The sequence below is a fragment of the Mus caroli genome, unplaced genomic scaffold, assembly GCF_978045245.1.
Source record: "Mus caroli unplaced genomic scaffold, Mus_caroli_1 scaffold_14, whole genome shotgun sequence".
Lineage (NCBI taxonomy): Eukaryota > Metazoa > Chordata > Mammalia > Rodentia > Muridae > Mus > Mus caroli.
Genome location: NW_028227269.1, coordinates 89,922,699 through 89,938,181, shown reverse-complemented (window position 1 = coordinate 89,938,181; position 15,483 = coordinate 89,922,699). Strand labels below are relative to the sequence as shown.

At 45.0% G+C, this 15,483-nt stretch overlaps 1 protein-coding gene across 1 annotated transcript in view; it reads left to right on the top strand.

Annotated features, from left to right (window-relative positions):
- Positions 1 to 15,483, top strand: part of Ston2 (stonin 2) — a 157,280-nt gene that overhangs the window by 35,193 nt on the left and 106,604 nt on the right. Inside the window, exons 2-3 of the mRNA XM_021179014.3 lie at positions 868 to 1,140; positions 3,978 to 4,253. Of these exons, the coding sequence (XP_021034673.1) occupies positions 1,053 to 1,140; positions 3,978 to 4,253 (364 nt within the window). The 5' untranslated portion in view covers positions 868 to 1,052. The remainder of the gene's footprint in view (positions 1 to 867; positions 1,141 to 3,977; positions 4,254 to 15,483) is intronic.

The following is a 15,483-nucleotide window of genomic DNA, read 5'->3' as shown; positions in this document are numbered from 1 at the left end:
CATTTTAGTGAATAGTTATGGCACTATTCGACCATCTGAATAGTGTGTTAGCAAGGACAGTCGTGCTCAGGACAGACAGTAGTAGCTCATCTGCAAAGCACATTCATTTTTCATTAATCCTTATTCGTTCATCATAAAATCAAAAGCTTGGTTTGGGTTGTCAAAAGACATGAAGAGAACTGTAAGCCAATTAAATAATATTGAACATCCACAGAACATAACTGGCGTGCAAGTAAAGAGTTGACATTTATGTACTAACTCAAACTGACCTGGATTGAAAATGTACTTAACTCACTTTTTTCTTTTTCTTCAGTAAAGCAAGTCTGCCCCAACCTCTTACATAAATGAACAAGACAAGATTCCCTGATTGTTTTGCTCTATTTTGTTCCTTCTCGATTGGTTAATCATGGTGAGAGATGCCATTTGGGAGCTGCTGGGTTCTGGCCAGAGATTCAAATCAGATTCTCAAAAAGTTACTTGCCCGAGGCAGGAAAGCACTTGGGTGCATGCTTTTATTTCACCATCTGGGTAAAAAATGGTGAGAGCACGCTGAACAAGTTTTAATACTTAATAAGGGCCGTTAGTTAGCCTCCCATTACAGATAACAGTGTTTCTGAAACAGTGGGAAAATCGGGGACTCTCATTGCTAAAATTTGAGTGGTCAGTTGATGGTCAATTCTAAACCCTTATCTGGGTGATCTTGGTTTTAATAGAGAGTGATTGGTGGCAGAAGAGGAGGTGACATGAAACCTACCCGGCATGTTGGAAACTGCCCCAAACCTCATCTTGGAGTTCAAAGCACAAACCTGTGTGGATTCAGTATGATGCGATGTTTACCCATTTCCATTTCTTTGCTTATTTAAACAGATCTCTGCCTGGCAGATGAACTAAGGACAAGGAAGACTGGTCTTACCTCCTTTCCCAGTGCTGCCGTTTACAAGACCTCTGAGACAGACTGTAGCCCAAGCCCCCTTGCTGCCCTGTTCACCCCAGACATCTTTCTGGGGTCCACTTGAGGTCAGCAGCTTGAAGATGAACAGCACCCTCTTAGCATGACGACCTTGGACCATGTCATTGCCACCCACCAGTCAGAGTGGGTCTCCTTCAGTGAAGAGCCATTGTTCCCCACCCCTTTAGAGGGTGAGTCTGGGTCTTGGTCATCCACAGTGGGATTCTAATAAAGGAAAAAAGAAAAAGCCATTTGGTCCCATACCACAGGGGCACATGCTTTATTCTTCCAAGGGACCCAACTTCTAATCACATACTGTTTGACTCTTGGTCTTTTTCATGGTTATTCCCACCAGCCATTTGGATTTTTTTTTTTCAATTTTGAAAGTGTAATTGTTAAAAGTGACAGACAGGTTCTGAGCGAGATTACAAAACTCTAACCTTGTCCTCATCACAGATGAACGGTATGCCCCTGGGTGAATGATTTGTGTGTGGGGTAAGGTGGCAGGTGTGTGCCGTCTGCACAGGCCATGCCCATCTAGGTGAAGGCTACAGCAGGACATCACGTGTCTTCATTCTGTGTTGTCTTGAGACAGGGTCTACCAACAAAACAGAAGCCCATTGTTTGAGCTAGGCTGGTTGACCAGTAAGCTCCCTAGGAACTGCTTGTTTCTACTCAATGCTGGGGTTATCGGTGTGTGGCCACGCCTGGTTTATCTGTGGGCACTGAGGATTGAACTCAGATTCTCATGCTTTCAGAGCAAGCACTCTTGCCCACATCTGTCTAGCATTTCTTCTGGTTTCTTGTTTTGTTCTGCTCTTTTCTGTTTTTTGTTTTGTTTTGTTTTGTTGTTTTGTTTTGTTTGTTTTTCTACACAGGATTTCTTCTGTGTAGTCCTGGTTGACCTGGAATTTGCTCAGTAGATGAGGCTAGCCTTAAATTCAGAGATCCACCTGCCTCTGCCTCCCAAGTTCTGGGACTAACAGCATGTGCCACCATACCTGGCTGGTGTTCTGCTCTAAGTATATTTTTCACTATAATCTTAGTTGTCTTAGAACTCGCTATGTAGACTAGGCTGGCCTTGACTCCACATCAGTCCTCCTACCTCTGCTTCATGATTGCTGGGTTTACAGTCTGGCACACCATGCCTAGCCTCCAGAATGATTTGTCTCTGAATTGCTGCATTGTCTATGTAAGAGAATTGATCACGGACCTGCCTTGGGAGCTTTTGTAAGCATCAGTCATCAGATGTAAGATGCCAGGTGGAGTGTATGGTCCAGTCAAAGAGCTCAGCGTTATTGTCCTGGACCACAGTAGAAGTGACCATATGTCCTTCAGGAGAGTGATGCTCAGGGATGAAGGTCAAGATAGATGCAGGGATATTTGTAGCACCATGTAAGTTGGTTCGCTTCGACTTCACCTGCACCAGCTGGGCTCTCCACAGCTTCGCCTGCACAGATGGAAAGTGGCAGTCAAGGGGTACACGGTCCAGTGTGGCATCCACGTGGGTAGCCTTAAATGTGCCCAATCCGGATTGAGATGTGCTGAAAGTGCCTCGCACAGAGATGTACATACTCAGAACGTCTTGACGGCTGGGAAATTCCTCAGCAAATGTGCTTGCTGTGCAACCATTGGCCTAATTTCAAGTTGCTAGGGCCTGTGCAGCTAGCCTAGCATGGCTGCATGCATCTCTAATCCCAGTGCCGTGGAGGGCACTAGGTAGGAAGATGCTGCAGCCTAATGGCCACCAGTCGGTCTAGTTCCAGATCCAGTGAGAGGCCTTGTTTCCAAGGGACAAGGCAAAGTGACTTCGAGCAGGAGAGTTAAGTGATCTCTCCTGGCCTCCGTCCATGCAGATGTACATGCATGCATCTGCTCACACACATGTACGGTTATCACAAACTTTTGGGGTTTGTTTTTTTCTTGCTGATTTTCACTTTTTTTGGTTTGTTTTCATTTTCATCTCTTTTGTTGTTGTTTTTGTTTTTATGTCTTTTGGGGGAGTGTGGTTTTTGGATTTTGTTTTGGGTTTTGTTGTTGTTTGTGTTTTTTGGTTGTTTTGTTTTTGTTTTGTGTGTGTGTGTGTGTGTAAGAGAAAGAATATGAAGTTGGGTGGGTAGAGAACTTGGGAGGATCTGGGAAAACTTTTGTACCTAGTGCCTACAGAGAACTAATTTGTCCAGAACAGAGTTTGAAATTTGAATTGTGTGTGTGTGTGTGTGTGTGTGTGCGTGCGCTCACACAGAAAAGAGCTCTACTGTTGGGCCATAGACCCCCCCCCCCCAACTACTATTCCTTACCACTTCTCATTTGTTCCACACAGCTCAGGAATATTTCCTGCTTGGCCTCTGTTGCCATTGAATGTGTGGCTCTCAAACTGGGCATAGAAGCTGAGATTAAAGATAATGGGCAAGGGCTGGAGAGAGATAGCTTAGCTGATGGAGTACCAGCTGTGTGAGCACTGGAACCTGGATCTCATCTCAAGCACCCGCATAATGTAGCCAACAGCACAAGACTGCAGCCCCAGCATCGAGAGTTGGGAGGTAGATAGAGACAGGCAAGTCCCTGACTCACTAAAAAGACCTTGGCTCATAAAGTCAGGTAGAGGGTAGTTGAGAACGGCATCTCGGTATTGATCTCCAGCCTCCACCGGTACACACAGTATTCACTGACTAGTGTATCCCCTCATATGTATAAACTGACTACATCACCCCGCAAAGTCGAGAACAATCAAGGAAAACAGCTGACATCCTCCATCCCCCCTACCTCCCACAAACACATAGATACACACCATATACACTCCTATGTACATAAATAGATACAATCATGGGGAATTTTTTTTCTCAGCTGTCTTGGATAGTGACTGGAAACAAGTGAGATTACAGGTTTTAAACGTTCTTAGCATGGAGGTAGATTAGCATAGCCGTTTTATCCTCCAATGAAGAAGACACACATCCCTTTCCCCTGGGGAGCCAGCTCTGATAGGCATCCTTCCTTGTGTGATGTTAGTGTTTGGTATCTGCCATAGGGGGCACTGAAGAGCACTTCCCAGGACTGTCATCTTCCTCAGAGCGGTCTGAGAGCTCGTCTGGGGAGAACCATGCCGTGGATGAAGGCTCCCAGGACCTTTCACACTCTGAGCAGGATGACTCCTCTGAGAAGATGGGACTCATCTCCGAAGCAGCCTCCCCTCCGGGGAGCCCCGTGCAGCCCACACCTGACCTGGCCTCAGCCATCAGCAACTGGGTCCAGTTTGAAGATGACACACCCTGGAGCAGCACCTCACCACCTCACAAGGAAACAGGTGAGCCAGGAAGGAAGCTAAGGAAGGTTCTGGTTTGGAACAGGCTCTGGAAGGGCCTTTTCCGTAAGAGGTCTTTGATACTTCTGGGGTTCAACTTCTTTCTGAGCTCCACATCCTGGAAACACAACGGAGAGAGCAATGACATCCCCCCACCCCCACCCCCGCGCTTTACCATGATAAGGTTTTGCTTGACTTGAGCACATAAAACAGTGTGTGCGTTCTGGGTCATTTTCAAAGTTTTAACTCTCGGTTCTGACTATCAGTTTGTCTGCATGGATACTTATATATATGATCTATGAGGAATTAGAATTACATTCAATCAGCTCCTATATTGTAGACTCTAGACACATAGACATGGACGGTTCTCTAGTGTGACCCATTGCCCATCTCTAAACAGGGACAGATTTATACCCGAGACCTTTGGAATCAGCGTCTTCAGAGGAGGAGATGGTCATAGAAGGTAGAGCTCCTGCTTTGTTGCACCTTAATTATCAGAGGCTGCGCTGTGAAGCTCAGAGAAGACAGGCAGTTGTCAGGCCTCATTCTTCCCCATCCTCCACACCACATCCCACTCCCCACCTCAAGTCCCGTGCTCACCTGGTGACATGACCACTTACTGTGTTACTGCATACCAAGGGCTGGATAAGCCTGGGATTGTAGTGGTCCCGTGCTTACAGCTGTAACAGATTACCACACACTTGATGGCTTCAATAAGGTGAGCTGATCACCTGTAATCCTGCCTTTCAGTAGTACAGAATGGTGTTCCATTTTCGAGATTCTAGGCAAGAATCCGTTCCCTGGTCCTTTGTAGACTCCGTAGGCCTTCCAAGTTCTTTGACCTGGGACCCCTTCCTCTGTCTCCAACATCAGAACTGTATTATAGTATTGTTCTGTGTTGTTGTTCTGAAGTGACAACATTTTAGTGCCTCCCTCTTCCATTTTCCAAGGCTATTGTGGTTACATAGGGCTTAGATGAATAATATCTCTATCTTAATGTCTCAGTCAGTATTCTATTGCTGTGAAGAGACACCATGACCACAGCAACTCTTATAGGGTTGGCTTACAGGTTCAAAGGTTTGGCAGATTACTGTCTTGGCAGGAAGCATGGTAGCACACAGGTAGACATGGTGCTACAGAGGTAGGTGAGAGCTGCATCCAGATTGGTAGTCAGTAGGAAGGAGAGAGAGAGACACTGGGCCTGGCTTGAACATTTGAAACCCCAAATCCCACCCCCACTGACACACTTCTGGATCACAAAAGGGCCATACTTCCAAATATCTGTTAAGTAGTGCCGTTCCCTAATGACCAAGCAGCCAAATGTTTGAGGCTATGGGGGCCATTAGTGTTCAAACCTCCACACTCAGGTTCCTTAACATAATCATATCTGCTAAATCCCTTTGCCATGTGAGATAATAAATCCACAGGTCCTAGGATTTAGAAGGAGGATATCTTATATACAGAAGTAGAGGATATTGTTGTCTCTACAATAGAGTCAAAAAGGTAGGCTTGGTATGTTTTTCTGTTGATGGGTTAAATAGTTTGCTCGTTTTATTTATTTAAAAACAAAAAACAAACAAAAAAACCTATGATCTGAAGTCAAGCCTAGTTGTAAAGCGTGGAGAAATTTAGTAAGACCTTGCCAAAATAACAAACAAACAAACATTTAAAGGGCCGATGTGGTAGAGCATTACCTAGAATACCCACACGGAGCTCTATGTGGGGTGAGCATGCTTCTAGTCCCAACTACTTGAGAGACTGACTGCATGATCACTTGAGTCCAGGAGTTTGAGACAAATTTAAGCAGGGTGGTAGGAACCTGTAGTGGTTTGAACTAAAGCTGTCCCCAGTCGCAAGCTTGGTGGTGCGGTTTGGGGTGGAACCCTTGTGAGCCAGAGCCTTGCAGGAGGAAGTACGTAGGGGTCAGGGTGGCTTTGAGAGTTCATAGCCTCATCTACTTCCACTCTGTTCTCTCTACTTCCTTCATGAGGATGGGAGTGTGAGCTCCTGATTTCTGGCTCTGACTCTGCTAACCTGCCATCACCACCGTTACGGATTTCAACCATCTGGGACGTAAGCCAGAGTAAGCCAGAATAAGCTTTCCTCCCTAAGTTGCCCGTGATCATGGTCTTTTATTACAGCAACAGAAAACTAGTGAATGCAGACCTACCTTTAAAAATAATTTTCTTTTTTTCTTACATGCCTCCATGTCATTAAAAATAATTTCAAGAAAATATAAAAGTGGTCTGGAGTGACGGCTCAGTGGTTAAGAGCTCTTGCTGTTCTTCCAGAGGACCTGGGTTTGAATCCTAGCACCTACATTGATAGCTGACACCAGCCTGTAACCAAGTTCCAGGGGAATCTAATGTCCTTTTCTGGCTTCCTTAGGCACTGCACGCATGTGGTGCAGACACATACATGCAAGCAAAATACCCATGCACATAAAATGAAATCAAGTTGAATTTAAAAAGAATATATAAAATAAAATTCTACTGTATAACATGCATTTTTATTTTGACAGAATATCTCACACATTTGGGTATACTTTTTCATATTTAATCATCAGATTTTTTTTTTTTTTTTTTTGGTGCTTGAGCCATGATGCTCAAAGCAGTGTGGGTGATGTGACAGATCCAGACTGGTTCAGTCTGGCTGGAGATCTAACACTGGGCTCTTCATACTCCCTGCAGGGAGATTATGGAACCCAGGTGCCGTGGTTTGAATTCTTTGTCTCCCCAGGATTCATGCTGAAATCTACCCACCAGTGTGTTGGTCTTTGGGCATCTGTGACAGATGACTAGCTCACCTTGAGGATGGAGCCTTTGTGAAGGGGATCCTGCCATTCTATAAAAGATACTCGAGGCAGCATGCGCCTCTTCCTCTTACAGTGTTTAACTTTCTGCCATGTAATGACACCAGCTGCTCTCTGCACCCTTACCAAGTCCTAATCTGCTGTCCTCGTCCCGGCCTTCCCAGCCTCCCAACCTGTGAGGATTGAATGTATATGCTTTATAAGTTACCCAACCCGCAGTATTGTATTGTGCACATAAGAACAGAAAAGCCAATCACACAAATCAGTACAAAGGTGTGGTTATTGTTATTATTTAGTTTTGTAGAAAGGGTTCTCATGTAGCCCAGGCTTGAATTTCTGATCTTCCTGCCTCCACCTCCAAAATAGTGAGATTATAGATAGGTACCACCAAGCCAGGCTGGGTTTTGGTTGGTTGGTTGGGGGCGGGGAGTCTGTGTATCCCTGTCTGTCCTGGAATTAGGTCTGTAGACCAGGCTGGCCTACCTCTTACTCCAGAGTGCTGGGATTAACGGAATTGTCTTAGTTAGGATTTCATTGCTATGAAGAGACACCAGGACCAAGGCCATTCTTATAAAGGAAAACATTTAACTGGGGCTGACTCACAGTTTCAGAGGCTTAGTCCGTTAACATGGTGGGAAGCATGGCAGCGTCCAGGCAGATATGGTGCTGGAGAAGGAGCAGAGAGTTCAACATTTTGATTCAAAGGCAGCCAAAGAGGACTGTGTCACCGGACTTAGCTTGAGCATAGGATACCTTAATGCCCGCACCGACAATAACACAGGTCTTCCAACAAGGCCACACCCCCTAATAATGCCACTCCCTATGGGCCAAGCATTCACACAGAATCTATTCACACCACCACAGGCATGTTCCGCCACAGGCATGCACCACCACTGCCTGGCTACCTGGCTGGTCTTTATTTTCAGTAAGTTACATTTGCTGGCTCCTAGTTCTCTCACTATATCATCTTAGATATTCTTTACATTATCACGTAAGGAAAGTTCTTGGTATTACGTCCATGTTTCTGTGAGGACAGTGTGGCAGGTAGGGGTTCAGAATTTGCTCAAGGCTATAGGCTAAGAAGTGACAGAAGAGAGCCTTAACATGTGGCATGCTGACCTTGAGACCTTGGAACAGCCAGAGGTGAGCTGTGGTGTGGCCTCTCTCTTCCTCTTCCCACTGTCACTGCCCACTTCCCCTCTAACATGCACACGCCTGAGGTGAGGGAAAGTAGTGAGATTATAGTGAGGGCTGGGAGGAAATGGGCGGGTAGGACGAGCTGACCTTCGATAAGAATCGAAGCATCCGGATTCTTTCACCGTTTATTTAGACCTTACCTTTAGGCGCTAATTGCTCAAAACCGTTCACATTAACAGGGTCCCCTTGCCTCAGCTCTTCACCACTTACGTTTACCCAAGTAATTTCAAGATAGCACAGGCCTATAGTCCCAGCATGCAGGAATACAGCAATTCAAGGCCACCAAAAAATTAAAAACAGATTCTTTTGCCAGGTGGCGGCGGCACACGACTTTAATCCCAGCACTTGGGAGACAGAGACAGGCAGATCTCCGAGTTCAAGGCTAGTCTGGTGTGCAGAGTGGGTTGCAGGACAGCCAGGGCTACACAGAGAAACCCTGTTTCAAAAAAGAAAGAAAAGAAATCACAAGAGCCAAATTCTAAACCTGCCAGTATCCCACTTGACCCAGGAGAGAACACACTAAATAAAAGGCTGCAGGGTTCGCTCTCATCACACAAACCATCCTCTACCACGTGGGCCTACTTCTCTTGGGCTTCCTCCCTTAGACTGTTTTTAACAGTAAGAAGGAAGGCTGGTAGTGTTCAAGCCAAATGGGAAGTAAGAAAACTTGGCTGTCAGTATACTCAGCGTGGATAATAGACATTCCACAGGTTAGAGAGGTGTTCACTCTGGAAGCTGGTGGGTAGCTCAGATTTGAACTTAAATACAAAGCATGTGGATCAATTGTTGTGTTGACAATACCATGCATATACCTGCAGGCATCACACAGAAACAGCCCATATTAGCACGGCAAGCTCCTTCATAATGCTGGATGCATAATGCATTGTGACACTTCTTGCACTCGCTGCAGTCTGCTCTGTGATTTTGCTAACACTGAATTTTATGATCTACTAGGCGTAATAGCAACACCCAAAGGCAGCAGGTTCTACTACCTTTAACCTGTGAGTGTTATCTGGAGAAGGAGTTCTAGCAGTTAACTCAAAGATTTCAAGAGGGAGGAGCTCAAAGGCCCTAAATACAGCCACCTGTATCCTTAGGAGAGGAAGGCTTTGCCCACACTGAGAAGACAGAGTGGAGAAGATGGAGCAGAGGGCATGAAGATGCTGCTCTTAAAAGCCATAGTGATGACAACCCAGCTGAGGACTGCCAGCATCCACCAGAAGCCAGAGGGGGCAGGGAAGGCAGTCTTCCCTCAAGCCTTTGGAGGGATAGTGGTCCTGCCAACACAGACACTAAAACATAGTGTTTCTGATTTCTGACCTCCAGCCTCTATAACCATGTGGAAATAAATTACCATTATTTTAAGCTACCAATTTTGTGGTAATTTGTTACGGCAACCACTGGAAGCTCGTCCACTAAACTTCACATTCCTAAAGTATAAACGTTTGCATAAGGCTGAGAACGAGTCAGGACGGGCCAGGGCGATCAGAAATAGCCTAAGCCACTTGTCAAGGTTCTGTGTGCTTTTCCAGCCACACATCACTTATTCACGTAAGCACTTCCTCTCGGCAGTTCTGCTACGTGTGGGCAACCAAAGACAGGGTGCTGAGATCAGCGTTTAACAGAAAGTCGTTCAGCTTCCTCCCGAGTCTTCTGGTAGGAACACAGCTTGTGCCCCGGTGATTTCTCCTGTTCATTTCCCGTTGATAATCAACCACATGTGTTTCCATGCATGTCTTCCAACTACTTCATGTCTCTTTCTTGTTATCTTTGTTAATGTTTTACAGTTCATGGTAGCTAAGAACTTGGACTTGTCTCTGAGGAGGTAAAGGAAAAGGTGGGTGTTGGGAGAGATCTTTTGTTGTGGTTGCTAAAGAGCTTCATTTTACAGCCAGGCCCAACTATTATGGCTTGTGAAGTAGTAAACTAAAATTCAAAGTGCTCTCCCTTGTCAGTTATCAGTTACTGCTGGGGCTTCGCCGAAGTTCTTACTATGTTTGCTTGGAACCAGCAGTGACTACTTAGAGAGTTCACAGGTCATCAGTGTACCGAAAAATCAATGGCTATCTTATGCTTTTTAGGGTCACCTGACAGCGTAGAAATGTTTTCACTATCTGTTTCTCACTTATCTACCTTAAAAAAAATACTTTTTCTCAGGTAATTGGTTCTTATTGTTCAGATTCTGACTCTCACAATTCAACTGTACATCCCAAGGAAAAATGTGCAGAGGTTAAGAAACAACTTTCACAAGAGGAGTCCCCTCTGTTCTTCCCCTGTGAGTGATGGGTCTTGAACCTTGGTCATCAGGCTTTTGTGGTGACCGCTTTTGCCTGCTGAGCCATCTCACTGGCCAACAAGTAAACTTTCTTTTTAGACTAGGAAATATCTAAATGAAGCGGAGGGGCTGTAGAGAGGGCTCGGCTGCTCTTCCAGAGGACCAGAGTTCAATTCCCAGCTCCTACAGGGTGGCTCACAGCTGTTTGTAACTCCAGTTCCAGGAGACTCCAATGTCCTCTTCTGGCCCCGATGTTCTCTACATACAAGTGATGCACAAATATACATGTAAGCAAAATATGTATAAGAATTGGAACAAGAGCAATGTGTGATGTGTATATTAAACATGAAAAATATTGGGATCTCTGGTGAAATATGGGATTTGTAGGTCTGTCTCATCATGCAGGTGGTGCAGTTCAGCCATGGAAAAGGACCTGGGAAAAGTAATTTTGGCTGTTTGGTTTTAGCCTACTTTGCAGTCAGATCAGTAATTTGTAGTTAGTTTATTCTCCATGTCTTATTTGATGACACTAAGTCCCCAAGACTCCAGAGAAAGAGATGTCTCTAAGCTAAGGGGGAACTGTTTATATGGGTACCTGTGCCACAACACTTCATTGTGGTCATTGAGTTATGTGGTCTTGGACCTAAGAGAATTAGGGAAGATTATGAGCAAAAGAAGGGATCCTGACAGAGTCGTCCCTAGCAGTCATTTCTACAAGACAAGTGAAGCCTATTCTAGCCAGCTGCTTAATATCTAAAGATTCTGGCTTGCCGAGAGGAGCTGGGAAGGCAAAGACTCACCAAGGGAAAACGCTATCTGGGAGACTCCTTTCCTTCCCTGGATTCTTTGAAGTCTTTTTGGCAGAGGAGAGAGAAAAACAAAAGATCTCCACTTAAGAGAGAAGCCAAGGGGCCTTGGACTCCAGCCTGGAAAGGGACTGTGCTGATTGCCCCAATTAAAATGCAGCAAGGCTATGGGCACAGTGCAGTTAGGGACAAAGAGACAGTCCCTAATGCTAGATCTTTTATTTTTAAGACATTGAAATGGAAAGAGCCTCCCCCCTGGGGAATTTAGAGAAGCCAGGGAGTTGTTAGCTCACCTTGACTACCCAGTCACTTATTTTATCGTGCACCGAAGCATGCCAACAGTGACTGGACAGCTAGGAGCAGCACCTGATATGGACACTGCCTCCGAAATGTTCAAATCCATCCATGGAAGGAGCTCCTCTTTGAGTTTAAACTAGGGCAGGAGCTGAAGGGAATAAAACCCCTTTGTGGCTGGCCCAGGGAAAGGAAACACATTCCTCTAGAGAAACATGTGCATGGCCTTAGGCTGTGTCCCCAATGCTGTATTAAACAAATACAAATGTGGGGGGGAGCCCTTTTATTATCATACATAGATGAAAGAGAGAGGGCGTCTAACTCTTGGGATGTGAGGTCCGAGGATAGTAGAAGAGAGGGACTGACAAGAGGATTCCCCTGGACTCGCCCCATGACAACCCCTGAGATGTGTTGGAGGACAGATAAAGGGTTCATCTCTGACTTGATGAGACTATTTGGAGTTGGGCCCTCTTGATAAATGTTTGATATCAGAACTTGTCGATGCCAAAAACTTAAAGACTTCTTTGTCACGGAACACTGTTCACACCCCAGTTTCTGTATGTGCTGTGCTGTAGACTTGTAGGCTGTTATACGTGCTGGAGAGATGGCTTAGCAGCTAAGAACACTGGCCGCTCTTCCAGAGGACCAGGGTTCAGTTCCTAGCACCCACATAGTGGCTTACAACTATCTGCATCTCTAGTTCCAAAGTGTCTAATGCCCTTTTCTGACATGGGCACTAGGGACACGTACATACTTATAGACATATATGCATAAAGCAAAATCAAGTAGAATAAAATTTAAAAAGAATTTAACTGAAAACTTGTTTGCTGAGTCCTAAGCTTGCTGCTCAGATATTCTGCTACATCATGAGCAGAGCCAAGGGGTAAAACAAACAAGCAAAGAAACTTCTAGACAGTCCATTTAAACTTGAGTCTTTCCATTGTTTCTTTAAGGGGAAAGTTTTTGAGAATAAAGCAAAAATGAGCTGTTGTTTCATTCGCACTGAGCTTGTTAGCCCTAGGGTTCCCAACTTTTTGTAGCTACCAAAACTTTGACTTGACTTAATAAGGTTTCATTTGGCCTTAAAATTCCACGCAAAGAATGTGGCAGTCAGCTTACCCATCACCTACAATCTTCACAAAGATGCTTTACAAGCCAAAATCAATTTCACCTATGTGCAAAGTGCACATCCGTGCTGCCTGTGTTTGAAAATGCTGACAGATTGACTAAAATAACACAGTTCACCCTCAAATTTTTAGAGAAAGGATATGAAGGCATGGTTATCAGCAGAGACTTCCTGCCCCCTCATTACCCTGTGTGCTGACCTTCGTCTACGGGCATGGCCGTTCTGCTGGCAACCAGGGCTGAATTGAACCCATTATGCAGATACTGCAGGATACGCATAATTAAAAACATTTCTCAAAACCCTTTCATTTCCGGAACATTTGTCCCATTGCCCCAGTGAAACACTGATATCCCCTTACCCTTCGCATGTCCCCCCCCAGAAGCTTGGGCTGAGACCTTCCCATTGTGTCTGGAGAAGCTAATTATTTGGGGCCAGAGAAAGAGCCATTTGTTTTTGGGGGTGGGGGTGGGGGTGGGGTGAGAGATGATGTCAGCCATATAAGACAGAAGCAAGAGAGATTTCATCTTGAAGAGCAGCCCAGTGGTTCATTCTGGCTCCTGCGGGTGGGTGGTGGGTAGGGGTGCATATGTAGACATGCATATGTATTTCCCTCCTCGACAGACGCAGTCTTCTTTTCTCACTACCTCGAAGTGTTCTTCGCTTCTAGATGTAACTGATGACCTTTCGAGAGGACATACCCAGGAATACATTTCACTAGAGCGGGTTCTGCCCCGTCACCGCTCACACCCTTGCTGTCTTAGACTGTTCTCTGTGCTCTTTCCTCAGCCTCAGAGCCTCTCCCTCCAACATTTCGCTCAAAATTTTACGTAACTGATACTTCCTCAGGGAGGCTGAGAGCACTCCACGCCCTCCCCTCAAGTTAGCTTTTCCCTGGAAATGCACCAACTGAATGTGGTCATATATTTACTCCTTCACTTTCTTTGTATTTAGTTTCTTGCTGAAGTCGAGAAACGGCAGCTCTGCTTTGCTTTGCTTTGCTTTGCTTTGCTTTGCTTTGCTTTGCTTTGCTTTGCTTTGCTTTGCTTTGCTTTGCTTTGCTTTGCTTTGCTTTGCTTTGCTTTGCTTTGCTTTGCTTTGCATTTCACAACAGGTCAGATGCAGCCCAAGCCAACTTCAATCTCACTGTGTAGTTGAAGGTGGTCTTGAACTCCTGATCCTTCTGTCTCTGCATCCCCGGTGCTGAGATTACATGTCCCCAGTTTATGTGATGCTGGGATTGAACCCAGAGCTTTGTGCATGCTAGGCAAATACCCTACCAACAGAGCTACCCCCGAAGCCTAATAAGCAGCTTTGATATAGCCAAGACATTAAGAGTGGTGCTTAGGAAAGGGACGGTATACACAGGGGACATGGGTACAGGCTTCTTGAGAGAAGACTGGCTTAGTGTTCTCGCTTATGGTCTCTCTACCCAATAAAATAATTCTGTCTCCCTAATTTATTCTCTATCTAGAAGGTGGTATGTGAGCTTAGGAGCTTACTTAGTACCTTTTTGTTTATTGAGCAAAGACAAGAGAAGTGTGTATGAAACCTACTGTGGACTATGTGAGTGACTCCAGCGGTGGGGCTAATGAGCCTTTAGGTAGACCAGAGAAATGGCTTCCTTAGTGAAGTCAGATATCACTGCTGTCATTGTTATCACCATCACCACCACCACTACCATCATCATCATCATCATCATTGTTTTCCTGCTCCATCTTTCCTCACTACCCCCTCCTTTCTTTCTCTCTTTCTCTCTCTTTCTCTCTTTTCTTTCTTTCCTTCTTTCTTTCTCTTTCTCTCTCTTTCTTGTTCTTCTTCTTCTTGTTCTTCTTCTTGTTCTTCTTTCTCCTCCTCCTCTTCCTCCTCTCCTCTTCCTTCTCTTCCTCCTTCCTTCCTTCTTCCTTCTTCTTCTTTAATAAAATAGGCAAGGAATGTGTTGTCCTCATGCCCTGACTAGCTATTATCACTGGTTCATCGTTTTCCATCATCATTGTAAACATTGGTGTATATGTTTGTTTGTGTGTATGTGTTGCACAACTACTTAACATATGCGCATAACAATATGCTTACATGTATGTGCATATATACAAATATATCCTCAGACATACATAAACATACATTTTCCTGGGGGCTGCCTTCAAAAGAAAGTACACTTAAAATGATCTGCTGTAAATTATCTTATTCATTGTACTGAAAGGTACAGTCATGCCATGGAAAAAGGGGAAAGTTTCCTTGGTGGTGCCCCCCACCTCCAGAAAACCAGGGTTTTTCTGTATTGCAGAACTTACTCTGTAGAGCAGACTGGCTTCGAACTCAGGGATCAGCTTTTCTGCCTCCTGAGTGCTGGGATTCAAGATGGGTGCCACCTTGCCCAGCAGGGGAAAACTTTTTAATGGTGAATTTTCCTATATCTTTAAATATTAAAATGTTAAAATTCCAATAGTCTCTTCCAGAGAGTACGCTAGCTCATTGAGCAGAATTTGTGGTCTGTCTTACCATCTGTGGAACACAAAACAGAATAAACTGCCTGAACATGCATCAACAACTAGTCCATTCACGTAAAACATTTAGGAGTTGGGAATACCAGTATGAGACAGCTGGGCACAGCAGTCCCTGCTCTCTGTGGGTCATGCTTACCTAACAATTGGACAATCCGTGACTGATGGGGTGTGCTGGTTTGAATATAATCAACCCCCATAGGCCCATAGGAAGAAACACTATTA